The sequence below is a fragment of the Lactuca virosa genome, chromosome 6 (assembly GCF_052849685.1).
Source record: "Lactuca virosa cultivar CGN04683 chromosome 6, Lactuca_virosa_CGN04683_v6, whole genome shotgun sequence".
Taxonomy (NCBI): Eukaryota; Viridiplantae; Streptophyta; class Magnoliopsida; order Asterales; family Asteraceae; genus Lactuca; species Lactuca virosa.
This window is the reverse complement of record NC_136431.1, coordinates 256,950,011-256,967,732: the sequence shown is the minus strand read 5'-3', so window position 1 is coordinate 256,967,732 and position 17,722 is coordinate 256,950,011. Positions and strand designations below refer to the sequence as shown.

Sequence of the window (17,722 nt, the reverse complement as noted above, 5' to 3'; positions counted from 1 at the left end):
TTGTATAAAACATCTATTCAACACTCATCTCAAATAAACAAACAATATAATTACACATAGCACGTATTTTATAAAGAATACTTCATATCTATGTGTAAGATGAAAATGACTACACACTCACTTGATTTAACGATAATCGAGCAGCACTTTGTTTCTTAAAATGATCGTTTCCGATGAAACCGGGAGCTTTAATGAAAACCGGGCCTTGCGAGGGTTGAGCTTCAAACCGAAAAGATAAATTTCTCGGGGTCTTCGGACACTTCGGGACGTTCTTCGGGTGTTAGGTATGATCCCGAGGCTTCGGGGGATGTAAAATACTTGAAAGAAGGTTTAATGTGAAAAAAGTTTGCAAAAATCCAACCAAAATCGGGAGGGTTCGCACCTTCGTTTATATAGGGCGAGGCTTTGGATCGAAGGGGGAAGGGAGGACACGCGGCTCGCATGCGAGGGGCCAGGTGTCGGATCTCGGGCTCGCCACCGAAGCAACACGCGTCAGCAGCTGGTTGGACAGCACTTCGGACTCAAGAAGGATGCGATGCACTTCAGACTCAAGAAGGATGCGATGCGCTTCGGACACGGGGCGCCTGTGAGGAGTGGGTGACGTGGCCGAACCTTGGCCTAGTCCTTGCGAAAATTCTCGGATTTTGTGCCCCAAACTTCAAAAATTCATAACTTTCGCATACGAGCTCCGTTTTCGACGTTCTTTATTTGCACGCGTAGGCGAGATTATACTCTACAACTTTCGTTTAGACTTCGTTGGCTAATTTTGATTTATTTTTAATATTATTATTTTTAACAGACCGGGACAGAAAAATCCGTTAAAAATTCATAACTTCTTCATCCGACGTCCGTTTTCGTCTGTCTTTTTACCGTTGTACTACTATTGACGAGACCTTCGATTCTCGTTTAGGTTGTGTCGGCTAAAAATCATCGATCTAAAATTCGAGTTGCATACCGCTAAGCTGAAACTTAGAAAATCATAACTTCCTCGTACGAAGTCATATTTGGGCATTCTTTTTACGCACGCTCTCGGTTTAACGAAGACTACGACTTTCGTTTAGATCGCTAACGCTAAAAAATACTTTATCGTAAATTCACTTTTTACATCACACAGCGTCGTGTCGGTTCTGTCGTGAAACTTCGACATGTAATAACTTATTCGTTATAACTCGGATTTTGGTATTCTTTATGTCTACGGAATCCCTGTTGCAACCACTACAACTTCCTTCATAGATATCGGGTTGATCTAATATTTATTTTCGACACTTGTTTTTATCCTTAATTCATTAAATTATAATAATTAAGCATAAAACACATAATAATCAATAATACATCTTATTATTTCAATACAAGTTACAAATGTTGGACTAGACTATTACATCATCATTAGTGCCTAGCCTAGAAACACGGGCGTTACATTACGGTTATTACCTAGGATGAAAAGATAACGTATGGAGTCATTATACAATCCATGTTTCGTTGATGATTCCGAAGCAGCGTTGTCAGTTTGTTGTTTATATTGATCCTTTAGGCTAGATCTTGTAAGATCGTTGTATAGGATCTATACGTAGGAATCGACGGGATGTGATAAATTGTTTTAGACCTATAATATATCTGTGTTAATGATAATAGTTGGATTTGCAGGTTTGAGATATACATTATTATCACATTGTGGGATTGAAAACCCTATGTATTCACCAGGTTTCCCAACCTTGCCCACTCAGTTTATTATATAACATATGGCTATATGAAAGATACATTTTGCTGAGAGATTCAAAGAGTAATAGGTCACTAGTTTAATTACTGTAAGGCTTGTAATATTTCGTTATGCTTATGTTTATGTATTGACGATGACATCTCATTGTACTAATATAAATAAAATACATTTCTTCGGAAATGATTTGATAATACCATTATCATGTTTTTTTGGGAACAAATTCCGCAATACTATTTTTCAAAAAACATACTCTGATTTTTAAATAAGCATAAACAAATCAGTCTTTTATGGCCGTGAAAATGGGGATGTCACATAAACTGTATACAAATTCATTATGCCTAATAATTTATCCACTTATAAGTTAGGGGTGAGAGCTTTTTACCCACCCTAGTTAAGGGATTTTTAGTGAGACTATATTCATTATTTAACTCTAAACACTTATCATACCCACACTCCTATAACCATTAATCCTTGGAGCGAGATACATATGTATAGATCTATACGGGGTTGACATCCCCACCTACGGTTGCTAGCTACAACCTCGACCGATCAATCGAAGCGGGTGATAAGTGTCTACTACCGTTACTACGACGTATAATGAAGCGACGTAGGGGGTACATATAATCACATAGCTCGGTTATAGGACTCACTATAAACATTAACTAAAAACTCTCTCTCTTACTACAAACCATGAGCTTGGTTGTTTCAAAACTATTTTAAGTATGAATTTACTTATGCAAAGATACATTTTGGTTTTCAAAGCTTATTTACAAACACTGTTTTAAGTATGATTATACTTATAAAGAAAATACTTTTTAGACTTTTTAAAAGTATCGTACTGCTGTTAGTTGAAAACCTGTGACCCTCACCAACTTTATGTTGACCCTCACTTTTTCATGTATTCTCAGGAATCAGTAACTCAAGTATTCAGACGACGAATAATCATGGATTTCAGGCAATCTAGTTTATCAATTTTTGTCTGCCTGCCTGTTAAGGCAATTCATGCATTACTATTATCTGTAAGAACCATGTATTAAAACTTAAAGATGGAATATAAAAGCTATTTTTTTTATTGTTTTACTTGTGATATATATATATATATATATATATATATATATATATATATATATATATATAGTTTACCTGTGATCCATGAACTTAGTCGCACAACCCGACATGTTCCGCCGCCTCGGCTGGGGATGTGACAGACGACTCCGCGTGGCCAATGATATGCGAAGTTTTGCTTTGTTTTGAGTATGGCTTAGTGTGAAGATGTACCAATGACCACTTTGGCGGGCTTTTAATGATATTCCAAGGTTCTATCCGCGAAAAAATTAACCCTTTGCTTGTTAAACAATACTCATCTAGACCCTTATTGAAGATCATATTGTCACTTTCCTCGCTTTTTTAGGTTGACGATAAATTGTTGTATATTTCGGTAAAATTTGACATTTTCAAGTTCAAATACTTCCATTTTGTACTAATTTGGTGTTTCGACTGATATGATTTGACCTCCATCCCCACATAGAATTTTTCTTCGACATTGTTCCAAAATTTATCCGATTTTTGAGCTTTTCGTCTTTCGGAACCTCCGTAGAGGCGATGTAGGCGATTACCAATGCCTCCTCTTCATCTTGAGTCCACTTTCTAAGAGGAGTCGGACCACTTAAGTTTGCTTTCAATTTTTTTCCCTTTCCCTCTGGATAGGTTTCCGTTCCGATTGTGTTTGAAGCACCACCACATCTTCATCATTTTGTGCTTGCAAAATAGGGTGACACTTGGGGTTGTGATATAGATGATGGTAGGGGTTAAGATTTTAGGGGTTTTTGGAAAATATATCTTGGTGACAAGTAAAATTGTGTACCCTATGACGTTAAACATATTGGCGTACGAGGTGATTACATACGTGGGTAATATGGTTGTGGTTCAGTTTAGAAAATGTCGTAAAGTGATGCGACATGACGAGGTGGTGTTTTTCGTGATAGAACCATTTCTATTTGTAGTGAAATTTGAGAAAGTTATATGTTTGTTTGTTGATATAAAAAAAAATATGTTTCGTGATAGAATGCAACAACGGTGAATAGAAGAAAAAAGGACAAAACTGCACATTTAGTCTTTGTGGTTTATAAAAATCTTTGGATAAAGTCCAAAAAGTTTTAAACTTGCATGACAGATCCAAAATCAAGGTTTTTCTGGGTTTTTGGTCCCTGATACACTTGAAAAGTCTATTTTACCCTTGTCATTTCTTTTTTTATTTTCTTTATTTAATTTGGTATTTAAATAATTAAAAATAAAAAACAAAAACTAAAATCTCACCCCCCTCTCTCTCCCAACACCCAAGAACACCTTCATAATCTCAAGAACACATCTTCATAATCTCAAGAACACTCAAGAACATATTCATGAACTTAAGAATATCTTCCACAACCACCATCCTTTGACCACCGTTCGCTACCACCACCACCCTTTGACCAACGTCTGCTTCCACCACCGTCCGTTACCACCTTAGTCAGCCACTACCACCGTCTGCCATCTCCATATATGGTTCCACCATTACCCATAATCCCCTTCCTCTCTATCGTTCACCTCCTCCGACAACCTCTTTTCAACCATCTCTGGCAACCGTTCGCATCTGAACAGGACCATTGTTCACCTCCAACAAACACCATAGTTCACCTCCGCCAACAACAACCAATCACGACATCCACCACCATTGTTGAAATCTAATTCTAACCTCAAATAAAAAACAAGAGCTTAAACTTAAAATCTAACCTGCAATTCTAACTCAAATCTAAGCATGATAACTGAAATTAAAAAGAATCTACCACCTGACTTCAAATCCCACCTCGATTTACACGATTAAAACAATAATAGGCTTGTTGAATCGATTAGAATTTTGAAACCCAGATGATGAAGGTTCAAACCCAGATACTTTGAAGGTTGAACCATGAAGTTGATATAGGAAACAACGTTCCAGGGATACAGGGCCATCGATCTGATATTCAAAGATCAACGAGGAGGAGAGTGATGAACACTGTCGTTGCTTCCTGCGATTGATTTATCCCAAATGATGGCGGCGATGGCGTTAGATTTGGGGTTCTGGTAGCATTTCCGGTAATGGGGTGGAAGGCGATTTTAATGAAGGTATGTATTATCATCAATTTTGGTTTCATTTGATGCAGATGGTAGTCCCAATGTGTGGATTTTTCTATGGAGGTAGATGTGAAGAAACACTAGAGAAGATGAAGTTGGTGATTGGGTTGTGGGTGAGAGAGAGAAAGAGAGAGAGATTTTAGTTTATTTAATTATTTAAATACCAAATTAAATAAAGAAAATAGAAAAAAATGAAAAGGGTAAAATCGATTTTTCAAGTGTATCAGAGACCAAAAACCAAAAAAAAACTTTGATTTTAAACCTGTCATGCAAGTTAAAAACTTTTTAGATCCTGTCGAAAGGACTAGTTTTGTCGAGAAAAAAAGGGATGAAGAAGGATAACGAAACTCACCAAGCTCGGCGCCCGAGCTATCTCATAAGCCTTAAAGCCTAACTAGTAACTCCTAAGTCCTAACCGTAAGTACATAGAAATCTGGGCTTGGGCTGCGGTATGTGGGCCACAGTAATGACTGATGGAATGGGTTATATTGAGGAAGGAGACAAATGTAACCCCTCCGTACATATCCTTTGTGTCTTGTCTTCCATGAGTCGAAATTATAGATTTACAACACAAAGGGAAAAAATTTAGATTTAATTTGTTAGCGCCTAGCCGAATCGTCGAATCCAAGCATCAAAATTTCACAAATTTCTCTCTTCTAGGGTTTACATCAATCCAATTTCACACATAAAACCACTCTAAATGTATGTATGTAAAGTCTCTGTGAACGTATTATAATTTACTTGCGGGATTGTCGATGGAGGAAGGAAGCGGGGGAGGTGTTGGTGGTGCGGCATCATCATCTTCTTCGACATTATTATGTGGCGGTGGGCGGCAGAGGTTTGAGGTGGAGCTGAGGCCTGGAGAGACGACAATTGTGTCGTGGAAGAAGCTTGTCAAGGACGCCAATAAGGCTGCCAAGAATAATATCGAGAACAAATCGCCTACTGTATCTGCTCCTCCTGTTCCTCTTCCCGTTGCTGTTAACCCTGCTCTCGATTCTCGCATTGCTCCACCTTCTGTATGTTTACGTAACCTTGTCAAAATTCACAATCAAATTGTTACTTCGGTTCCAATTTGGGGTAATTAGAATAAAGTAGGGTTTCTATCGAAAGTTGTCCATTTATAGCATTTAAGCTCAATCACGAGCTATTTCCTGCTTATTCTTTAATTATCAGTCAAGTTGTTTTTCTTAAAATTCGAAGATCATGCAATTTAATTGTTACAACTTTACATAAACAGTTTCTGTATTTATCTTTTCAATGTAGGGTTTTGTTTGAAGTTAAGTGAAAAAATGTTTGGGATGGTGGGAATTAATTGCTGCTAACATTTCTGTAGTATCAGCAATTTTTAGGAACATAATTTATTTGTAGCTTTACAGATACAAACCTATACCAAAGAACATCTTCATCTTCTCATCACTTTCATTTATTCCAGCAGCAATCAGGCTTTGATAAATGTTTTGACTTTTGTAGGGAGATGCTGCTGAAAATGAAGCCAATGATGGACCAACTGGTAGTCGTTTTAGTGCTGTCATTGAGAAGATTGAACGCTTATATATGGTGTGGAATATATTCATTACACTATGAACTTGGATTTTTCATGTCATTGTCTTGAATCTTGATGATGCTACAATCTATACATTCAGGGTAAGAACAGCAGCGATGAGGAAGATCTCAATGATGTTCCTGATGATGATGAGTATGACACAGAAGATTCATTCATAGATGACACTGAACTGGTTAGTGAAGCTACTACTTATAACTTTTGGAGCCCACTTCTGTTTGAATGGAGATAGGAAATAACTTATCATTACCTTTTTTTTGCTCTTCAGGATGAATATTTTCAGGTTGATAATTCAGCAATAAAGCATGATGGATTCTTTGTCAATCGTGGGAAGTTAGAGCGCACGTCAGTTTCTATCTTAAGATCCCTTTCCTTTTCACATGACACCCTTACTCTTTTTTATTCCTGTTTTCTTTTCTTTTCTTATTTGGATCTATTTATCTTGATAGAAACGAGCCTGCAGTGTTGCCAACTGAGCAACCGAAAAAGAGGAGAATAAAGGATTCAACAAAAGGTGATAGTGGAAGCAATGATGGGAATGCACCAAATAAACATATGAAAGTTAATAAGAAGGAATCTAGGAAGGTAGTGGTGCCAATAGACAAAAACGCCCCTACTCCATCTCGTAGTACAACTTTACCAACTGTACACAATGACGATGTGAAATACCAGAGTCCAATAATAGCACTTGGAACTGTTGTAAAGAAACCTGCTGACCCTAAAAGTATAATGGACCCTTCTCCAATAAAGATTATGGATGGTGAAGCTAAAGTAAAGAATAAAGCTGGAGTTCTCCAATCCAAAAAAGTTGCTACCAAATTGAAAGATGGAAGTCCCTCTTCTGCAATTTCGAGTCAGAGGGTCAATGAGAAGGGTGCTGGTGTGCAGTTGAAATCTCATGGACAATTGGTTAACAACTTAGAAGAGGTGAATCAAACGGTTTTGCCAAGAGAGAAAAGTGTAACTCATCAACAGGTAGACATGAAGGCTTCTGAGATTCCCCAACAACCGGTGAATGTTCTTTTGCCATAACTTATCTTGTTTTATTTTGATGCCAATTGATGTAGTTTCATGTTTGTTTTACTTGATTCTTGCATAGTGTGTTTGGAAAATTTGATGTGTTCTCATCACAAAATCATGATCAGTTAACGATTCCTATAGCCTTTAACGAAATTTATGCCTTGAGGTGTTGATGTAATTTTATATCAATGCCTAGAGGGTAAAGGGCAATTAAAAATTTCTAGTTACTTTAGGAATCTCTTTTTAACTTTTAGAAGTTAAAATCAAATACCAATAGTCCAATTATTAATAAGCCCTTGATGCAATACGGGCAATTGAATATATTGATTTGGGGAAGGAAATATAATAAGTAGCTTTCCTCTTAAGCCTAGGACAATTTGGTATGGACTATGGACAATTTGAATAATGCATTTTTATATATAACCAATGTGTGCCTTAATACTACTTGTCAAACAAGAAACATGTAAAGGACTAGTATACCCTTAACAAGAGTAGTTATAACTAGAGTATCCACCCTCACATATAGTAGTTGTTATTACATCGATGACATCATATGTGCATTAATTGTAACAAGAACAATACTCAAGTCCCATAAGAATGTGGGCCCACAATAGAGAATAAACTATGGTGTGTGACTAAAGGAAAAACATATACTAGTAATAAAGTTGGAAGTCAAGAAGGGACACTAGTAAGCAGTTAACTTTATTACTTTAATAAGGATAACACAAAAATAGTATTTGATAACACAAACGTTGAAAGTAGAATACTAGTAATAAAGTAGGACATAGATACTAGCAATAAAAGCTTAAAGTATAGAGGGGACAATAGTAAGAAGCTAAATAGTGTACAACAAGCACAAAAAGTTGAAAGGAAACTAGTACTTAAACTACTTCTATTCTACACATTAAATGAACCGGATTAGTAAATTAATTGAAGTTTCCTCATAAGCCTTGGACCTTTTATAGAATTTCCCGATTCATGAGTCCACATGTCAACAATAAACCCTCGATATCCACCTTAATTATTCAAATAATATTATCTTGAGTGTTATAACTCAAATATAATAAAAAAAGTGTAGAGATACTAATTACTAAGGTAAGAAATATAAAACACAAAAAGTTGAATCTTCCCTTAATGAGAATAGAAGTAGAGTTATATGTGTAAGTAATAACCAAAATATCCACATATATTTAAATTGACTTGACATGAATTAACTCAAATAAACAACTATAAAACACAACCAGTAAACGAATTGATGTTTTTTTAGCCTAGCCTTGTGGTCCTCAACAAAAATATCATTTTTGGTATTTTCCATTAGTACAATGGTACATTTGAATACGATTTTATTTACTTCATGGTATTTGACTACTTAGCATATAAAAAGTGACAATCAACAAAAAATCTCGACATTTATGGTATTATTTATAAATATCTTTTTTCCTTGTCGTGTTCCTGCGTTTTTTTTTCTTCCGTATTTAACTGGTTTCCTGTAATATTAAAGTCATTTGTCCGTTACTTCTTTTTGTGGGAACTTATTAGATCTGCCAAAAATGGTAATTATAAGCTTAAAATTGTCGTTTTATGACAGAAATATATTTCCATTAATATATATTTATTATTGATTTGGATGTTATAATTTTCAAGCAGAAGAATACACACACGGTGAGAAAGGAAGGTTCAAGCATGAAACCTAAAAGTACAAATCTGATGCTTGAAAAAGCCATCAGGGATTTGGAGAAGATAGTTGCAGAAAGTAAGTTTGACTCTATCACCTTTTATAGTTGACCAATTGCTTATATATATATATATTTATATTGACCTCACAACAGCAAGGCCACCAAGTATGGAGGTTCCGGAAGCTGACAACTCAGCTCAGGCCGTCAAAAGAAGAATGCCTCCTGAAATTAAGCAAAAGCTTGCTAAAGTTGCCAGGCTGGCGGTAATAAATACCAACATTTCCTTGTATTTTTTCTTATTATATAAAAATCTTACATTTTTTGTGTTATTTGTAGCATGCGATTCATGGAAAACTATCAAAGGAGCTACTTAATCGTTTGATGAGCATCCTTGGTCATCTGATACAAATTAGATCATTGAAGGTATTTCCTTTAATTATTTAATTATTTTGTTGTTATTGAATATTGATTGGTTTGTGTGTTACTTTGTAATAGAGAAATCTTCATAACATGGTCACCATGGGATTATCTGCTACAGAAGAGAAAGACGCGAGGGTACAACAGTTAAAGAAGGAAATAGATTACATGGTTAAGGCACGTGTCTCAATGATGAAGCCTGAGGTACTGTACTTTTTATTTTTTTATTTTTTTTAATGATGAGGGCATTTACGTCTTTTTGCATATTTAGTCTCTGTTGCACATTTTTGGGTAGGACAGAAATCTGTTTACTTTTTTCCTAGTCATGTCAGACACAGATAAATTGTATGTGATTTCAGGTTATTGAGCAGCAAACAGGATCATCTGATGATTTTCAAGAAACAAGCAGTAAAGAAAAAGTTGTTAAAAGCAGATATGTTCCAGATGATGCTTTAGAGGACAAGATTTGCGAGCTTTATGATCTTTTTGTTGATGTAATGTATTCTTAACCTATATCTAAACAAAACTTTTGTTTCTTTTTTTATAGCAACTTACTTTGTACAAATTTACTTCTTCAATAGGGGCTTGAGGTGGAGGATGCAACTCCCCTAGTTAGGAAGCTTTATGTAGAGGTAAGCTTGGCTGAGGAGGGCATTCTCGTCTTTTGGGTGACATCAGTTCAAATTGAAAAAGTTTAAACATAATTTACATGTTTTTTTTTTTTTTTTTTGTCCGTATTGCAGCTTGCAGAATTTTGGCCAAAAGGCTGTATGGATAACCATGGGGTCAAGAAAGCAATTGTTAGGGCAAAAGATAGGAGAAAAGCACTACACAGGCAGAAGGTAAGTGTTTGGTAATTTGGAATCAGGGCAGGAATGCAATTGTTGATTCCAATCAAGTGACTTATATTATATTTTGTTTTTGCCTAATTTGATGTTTAAAGGAGCAGGAGAAGATGAAGAGGAAAAAATTACTTGTGTCAAAATCTGACACCATTTCTGGTGAAGCCCAACATGCTCCAGATAAGGTAGCCACCGACTCGGCTGCACCCATCCGGTCAATAACCACCACAAAGCCGCCCAATTCTTCCAACATTCCCGCCACAGACCGCCCAAAACACGACAAGTTAAAGGCCAATTCCAGCAATCAAACCGCCTCCACAACGCCATCGGAATTGGCGAAAAAGAAGGCAAAAAAGAAGGCCGAGACTGAGACCGAGTTGGATGCTCAAACTCAACATGAGAGGAAGTCGTATAAGCAAGTGACTCCGGAATCTGTGACTCCTGCTCCGGAATCAGTCATTCCTGCACAACCTACAGTGAATAAGCCAAGCTGATATGGCTTAACTAAAGGTTACTGACTTAAATGGAAGTTGATAGTTGTAGGATGTTGTTGGGTTACTTAAATAGACAACCTTTTTTTTGTTTGTTTGTTTTTGTTTTGGGCAACATAGATTTCAAGCAAGTTATATGAGAGTTTTTGTTGTGCAAATGCAAACCATGTAGCCCTCCTTTGCGTTTTTGGATTTTAATGTGTAAGTAGGTAAACTAAATTTTTTTGTTTGTTTGTTTTTGAGTTTGATATCATCAACATACACATCTATTACTATTAATTAATTAATCTGATCTGCGCACATGTGAGATGACCACACTTAAGAGAGACATGTGGTCAAGAAGTTCGTGTGGAACAACACTAAATGTGAGTAAATAAGGATAATTTATCAAATTATTTAAATAGTATGGGTGTGAACTTGGGTGATCAATGAATATAACTGTCAATATACGCTTGTGGAATTAGTAACGAGATGAAACAGAGGAATATCATGAATTTGTGTAATAAGCATGGTATACATTTTCTTGGTATCAAGGAAACACGTATGACTAGATTTGATTTGTTTATGATTTAAAGTCTTTGGGGAAACTATTAGTTTAATTTTGCAAACTTAATTCAAAGGGTTTGTTTGGTGGTATTGTTTCTCTTTGGGTTCCCTCAATTTTTATTAAGTCTTAATTGTTTTATACCGAAAACATGATAAGAATAGAAGGCGAATGGGTGTTTTGTAAGGTTAAATGCTTTATGGATGACATTTATTCTCTTCAAAGTGAAGTGGATAAGAGAAGTTTGTGGATTTACTTGACGTCTTTATGCAGTCTCATCCAACGTCTAATATTGTTTTTGGTGAGTTTAATGTGGTCTACAATGCAAATGATTTTAATTATTTTATCGACAACACAAAGCTTTGTGATGTGTCCATGTGTGGTTTCTCTTTTACTTGAGTTAGTGCTAACGGTGCTAAAATGAGTAAACTTGACATGTTTCTTGTTTCAAAAGGTCTTTTGAATAACTTTCCGAGTATTGTTTGTAAGGTGTTGGATAGAGTTATATTGGATCGTAGACTGAAAATTTGAAACGTATGGTTGCGGATAAAACCTTATTTGAGCAAGCAACCAATTTAGTTCGTGAGTGCATTCGAGAGCATGTTATGGTTTTTAATGTATTTAAATATTTCAAATATCTTTGAGTTACTTATGCTGAGTTGAATGTTTGCATCAGATGAAAATAGGGTGATTTGGATAAATCACCATGTTTTTTCATCTATGCCATTGGATAGAGTTTGGTCCTTAGTAGCTTTTGAAGTTTGGAGGTCCCTTTTTTTTTATTTATTTATAAGATAGTGTTGCATTAGATCGTGCTACATAAACATAGTACTTTCCTTTTAAGCAATATTTTACTTATTTTAATTTGTTTTATGATGTTTTATTTGCTTGACTCTTAAGTTAGCTATCTATTAGTATTGTTTCATATTTATTAATAATTTTACGGTATGTTTAGGTCTTCTAATCAACCTCTATAAAGTCAACATATGTCATTTTTATTCATTCCATTACATCTTTTTTCTCTCATCTCCCATAGCGATTTCAACTATACAACTTTTTTCTTTATAGTTGAATTTCGTTAATATACAAAGTTGTGTCTTGTGGGTTTTTCTCCACAAGGGTCTCCGCCTATATTTATATTATGCAGTGGCGAGACTATGTTATGGGAAGGCGGGTCACTTGACCCATCTAAAATTAAAAAGTTTATGACAAATCATATACAAAAAAACATTTAGGACCTATCTTAAATATTTTGAAGGACCTAACTTAATGTGTTTGGTAAAAAAAAAGGAAAAAAAAAGATATAAACTAAAGACAATAAAAGACATATCATAAGTGAGATTAAGTAGTCTCACATTAACTCGAAGAAAACAATGGTTAAGGAGTTATTATTATTATAAATAAATGATTTTTCTTTCACATTTGTACAACATAAGCTTGCTAATGTCTAATTTAGACCGACTAACACCAAGTGAATGTTGCTTTTAGTAAAAAAAATTAAAGAATAACTGATTCGGGCTCAGTCATTTCAACAATAATTTTTATACATGCTAAAACAGTTATTTTTCTGATGAACCGACTCGATTGGACCCATTTTTTTAAACCGGTCCGACTTTTAGTGAACCACGTGGTTTTCCATTCTAAACTCATCACTAATATTATAGGTATTCTTATTTTGCTTATTGTGATCATCACATATGTAACATCTATGTATTTTTTCTATCAGTATATTAATGTACAAAATAGCCCCTTTTGTAGTAGTGTTAGTGGACAAATTTCCAAGAAATCTTTTCAAATACTAAGGCTATCCTCATTAGCAATCCAACCCAACCCAATTTTTCTATAAAAAACTAATTTCTCTCTCTTCCACCTATGCAACCCAATCCAATCCAATTATTCATACTCACTAGCAACCCAACCTAACCCAAACCTAATTTTTATTTAATAAATATAATCTATGTTTGTTTTTATTTTACTAAAAACTAATAGAAATATTAAATCTAAATATTTTATTTCAAAACAAATAAATAATTAATTTAAATATAAAATTAAATAAAAAGGATTTAGATATAAAGAATTGGAATGGGGTATGAAATAAAAATTACATATTTTAGTAATTTTTTTTATATGTTTTTTATTAAGATAATATTTGTTTGTTTAAAAATAATATGTTTTATTTTAAAAAAATATATATTAAATAACCACTTCAAAGATGGACACATGTCAAAAAATTGATAAGGAAAGTGGGCACGATCTTTGGTGAGCTAGGTTGCTCCCGTGGCCTAGGCCACCAAAAATAAATCAATTTTAATTTTTTCTTTCTTAAAAATCCAGTGAGCGGCTCGTCAAAACCTCCCGATGAGAGTAGCCTAAGAATAAGAAGCGAGTTTGAGACATTGTTGCACAATATTATGGAGAAGTTTGTATTGTAAGTTTGTTTGGTGTCATATAACTCACTAAAATGCAAGCGTTAAAAGTGAAAAGTCCAGTGATTCATAAAAATAATTATGCTAAGTAGTTAATGAAGAATATAAATTACTTAACATTTACTGTTACTAAAAGAAAAAAAAACATATTTTTCCATTTTAGTATTATCTACAATACCAAATACATTCACACTCCCATGAGTTGTTAGAAGACTGGGATACTTTGTGGGTGGTTAAAGAAATATTCCAGATCAACTTCGGCTCTATGAGGATATGGAATTGCTGTCTCTGAGTACTCTTCCATCCTCCTGCCTAAAGGATTGATCACAAAAAGCCCCGATCCATCGCTTTCTAAAAACCTTCTCCAAATCTTTTTGAGCCCACTTATGGGGATTGGTGTCCGGACATAGTTTGATTTACTTTTGTTGTTAAGCTTGGATATGGCGGATCGTTTTGTGATAAGTTCAGTCGGGGTGGAGCTTGGGAATCCCCAAAAAAACCGCGGTTGATTGGACACTTGTCATTTCTTCACAAATTTTTCGTGTAACACCCAGCTCTGGAAATGTATTGTCCAACAATGGAAGCAATGTGTCGATTGTGCCCTGATAAATTCCTTCGAATAAAATTCGTATGGTTTTTTTACGTCCACGTGTACAGACCTCATGTTGGTGAAATCAATCATTACAAATGGAACATCAGAAGTGTAGGAGAGGCCCTCGAAGTCATGTCCCCCACTTCTGATCCTGATCTCATAGCCATATTTCTTGGCGCAGAATAGAGTAGTTTGGATTAGTGTTACTTCCACAGGTGTCACGATGACAGAGGGCTTAGGAGTGGAGGGTTTAAGGAGCCTAATGTTTTGGACAGCGACTTGCCAAACGGGTAGGAAAGAAGCATTGATAGGGGTGAAAATGTGTTGAGAAATGGAGGTGACGTTGGTTGAGTTAGATTGTATGCAACTTATGAAATCTTTTGAACCATTAAGGGAGGATAATGATGCCATTGAAACAGAAAAGGTAAGAGTTAGAACCAAGAGGAACACAGAAGAGCTTAGTTGAGACTTCATCTGTTCTAATCCTCTCATAGATATTTTAACACATTTCTGATTAAGATAAATAATCATCATCATATATCCTTAGATTTTAAAAAAGGCTAATTTGTTAAAACCCAATGACTGAATGAGAAATGCATATAAAATTGCACTTAAAAAGAGCATATACTTGGAGAGGAATGACTGAAGATAAGCGTTACACAACAATAGCATAAAAGTCTGAAAATCGATTAACTTGTGCACAAAACCACCTTTTAAAATAAGCCACCGAATACAAACAAAATCCAAAAGGTTCAAGGGCTAAATATGATTTTTTTGATAAAGAAAACCCTAATCCATTCTTCCTTTCAAGATTCTTTCAGTCACTTCAGTTGGTGTACTGCACCAAAAACCAAAAACCATACACCATATCAATGCCTTACACTCTTATATTATAAAAATAAATATATTTAATATATAAAAAGATGTAAGAACTTACACAAGGTACACATGTCCTCCCCAACCACTCAAACAATCACGGTCTACAGATGATAAAAGAGCTTGGGAGATGGTCTCAAACAGCTCTTCATGTTCCTGCATCATATATAACAAACAATTACATCATATTTGAAAAATATAAAACACCATAAAAGTAACATCATTTTCTCAAATAACTTTTAAATGTCAAACTTATTGACAGCATAAAGATATATAAAGAATAAAGAAACGTACCATGTCAGGCTTGAACATTGACTCACAAGCACCATAAAGAGACTCTGAAGCTGTTCCAGCCACCACAAAATCTTTTGCAAGCTCTCTATCATTCATTTCCCCAAAAAAAATAACAAATTAATGTGTGTCTCCAATTTACCATTTCAAAGAAAAAGAAAATAACTTTTCAAGAGTCTTAACATTTATCAAAGTATGACTAAAAACAGAACAGATGTATAAAAAGTAGACCTACTTTGCTCCAATCGAGTCCATTGTGCAAATAAATGGCTTGTCATCATCTCCCAATCCAGCAATCACAGGTTGACAGAAATAAGGACCAAACCTACACACAATATAAGCTTAAATAAATCCAATTAATCTAACAATTATATAATTTTAGTAAGCTAAATGTTGTAACAACTCATAAGATGGAATTTTTTTAGGAGTTAAGTAATTAATTCATTTACAGTTATATATTCTAACCTTTTCTCATACAGAACAGCAGAGACAAGACTAGCAAAAGTTTCAGGCTTCATATCTCTTTCTTCCCGAAGTTGATATAGTTTGTGGCGAAACACAAGTCGCTGATGACTACAATAAGATAACATCATGAAAACATAAGCTTCGTCTTATATAAGGTGTCATGATCAAAGGGCTAGGGTTTGAGAATAACAAGATCAGTTGTTATTGAGAAACGCTAAATCAAGGACTTTGAAGGATGCTTACAGTGTTTGAGCATCAGAGCCAAGACCAGAGAGACCCAGAAAGAGCTTATCATGGATCTTGAAAATTCTTTGGAAATCAGTTGCTATAGTTTGAAGCTGGACCCCTAGTCTCCTATCACTGGCGATAGCAAAGCAATTTTTTCCGACCATGGCCACCAGAGCGCTTCCATTATACTCAAAAATCTGGAACAACAAAACAGATTAATCTGTAAGTCGGATTTTAACAACCTAAGAAAATTAGGGCTTCAAAGCATTTGATCCACATTAGAGTAGTCAATGAGTCAACTTAAACAATTTTTTTTTGGCTATACAAACATTTTCACAAATAAGAGTAATGGCGAAATACCAATTCGAAATCGATGAAACTACATGACGGATACCAGGATGATTAAAAGCGAAGAACAGAGTTAGAGTGACAGAGGTAAAAAAGAAACGATTCATCATCTGTTACATCTACCGAATTGACAGACTCGTTATTTCAGATAAATTCAGAAGAAATTTCTGTGCATATATAAGAAGGAATCGAAGTGATTAATAGGACGGTTTCCTACCCATGAGAATAAGAGGCTTTTGTTCTGTAAATTACATATTGAAACGAGTAATGCGTTTGTAAAGAAGAGAGCTTACCGACATCGAAAGGGGAGAAGATGATTTGGTGAAATTGAAAGAGGATTTTGTGTAGCAGATCGGAGAGTTCTTCACCTCGGAGGCTTTATGAAAAAGTGAGTAGCTTGGAGGACCGGCTACCCTTCAAATTATAAAAATTTTACAAAAGAGACCCTTAGAATTTGAGTTATTATATGAGTAAATCAAAATAAAACAAAAATATTTAAATTTAGAAATAAAAAATATTAGTATTGAATTATTATTATTATTATTTAACTAAAAATATGGATGTAAACTAATTAAGAAAAAAATTCTTAAGAACAATTAATTTAAAAATATATTAATAGCAAATTTATATGATTTAAAGTAAAATTCGAACCAACAAATAATGATCAATCATCTTATATCCTATATATTAATATATTTCTTTTTAATCAAATTGCTTACCATGTTTATGTTTGGATTATGTTTCATCATCTTTATATTTCCATCTTGTTTTCTTTTATCAAAACTAATTTAAAATGTCTCAAAATCATTTCAAACATAAAAACAAGTTCTCTTGAGATATCATGTAAAATAAAATTGTGTACAGTTAGAGTTGTAATTTTGGAAGGATGTTTGACCATAGTGAAAAAGACCTATCTGCCCTTGCATTCTCATTAAACGATTACACAATGATATTAACTTCCCATTATTTAGAACTTGTGACATTTTCTTTTCTTATAATCACAATCAGTTGATTCATATGACTATCCATTCCCATCACTTTTTGTGATTCTTCATATGATCACAACTAAAAA

At 34.6% G+C, this 17,722-nt stretch overlaps 2 protein-coding genes across 4 annotated transcripts; one reads left to right on the top strand and one right to left on the bottom strand.

Annotated features, from left to right (window-relative positions):
- The first annotated feature begins 5,389 nt into the window (after positions 1-5,389).
- On the top strand, positions 5,390-11,113 carry LOC145119770 (ubinuclein-1-like). 3 transcript variants are annotated; one of them, XM_079055497.1, is made up of 13 exons: positions 5,390-5,889; positions 6,344-6,430; positions 6,517-6,609; positions 6,703-6,779; positions 6,884-7,445; positions 9,105-9,207; positions 9,284-9,393; positions 9,467-9,553; positions 9,626-9,751; positions 9,907-10,041; positions 10,129-10,179; positions 10,291-10,389; positions 10,491-11,113. In XM_079055497.1, exons 1-13 carry the CDS (start codon positions 5,626-5,628, stop codon positions 10,881-10,883), a joined length of 2,187 nt encoding a protein of 728 aa, XP_078911623.1. In that variant the 5' UTR covers positions 5,390-5,625; the 3' UTR covers positions 10,884-11,113. The 3 variants fall into 3 exon arrangements, with proteins under 3 accessions (XP_078911623.1, XP_078911621.1, XP_078911622.1); XM_079055495.1 differs by having other exon boundaries at positions 9,099-9,207; XM_079055496.1 differs by having other exon boundaries at positions 5,391-5,889; positions 9,102-9,207.
- Positions 11,114-15,085: 3,972 nt separating this feature from the next.
- On the bottom strand, positions 15,086-17,076 carry LOC145122684 (proteasome subunit beta type-3-A). Its single transcript, XM_079058242.1, has 7 exons — positions 16,944-17,076; positions 16,318-16,499; positions 16,075-16,182; positions 15,845-15,934; positions 15,613-15,697; positions 15,380-15,474; positions 15,086-15,280 (listed from the first exon to the last, which is right to left on the bottom strand). The coding sequence occupies exons 1-7, from the start codon at positions 16,947-16,949 to the stop codon at positions 15,232-15,234; spliced, it is 615 nt and encodes a 204-aa protein (XP_078914368.1). The 5' UTR covers positions 16,950-17,076; the 3' UTR covers positions 15,086-15,231.
- Between the last annotated feature and the right edge of the window lie 646 nt (positions 17,077-17,722).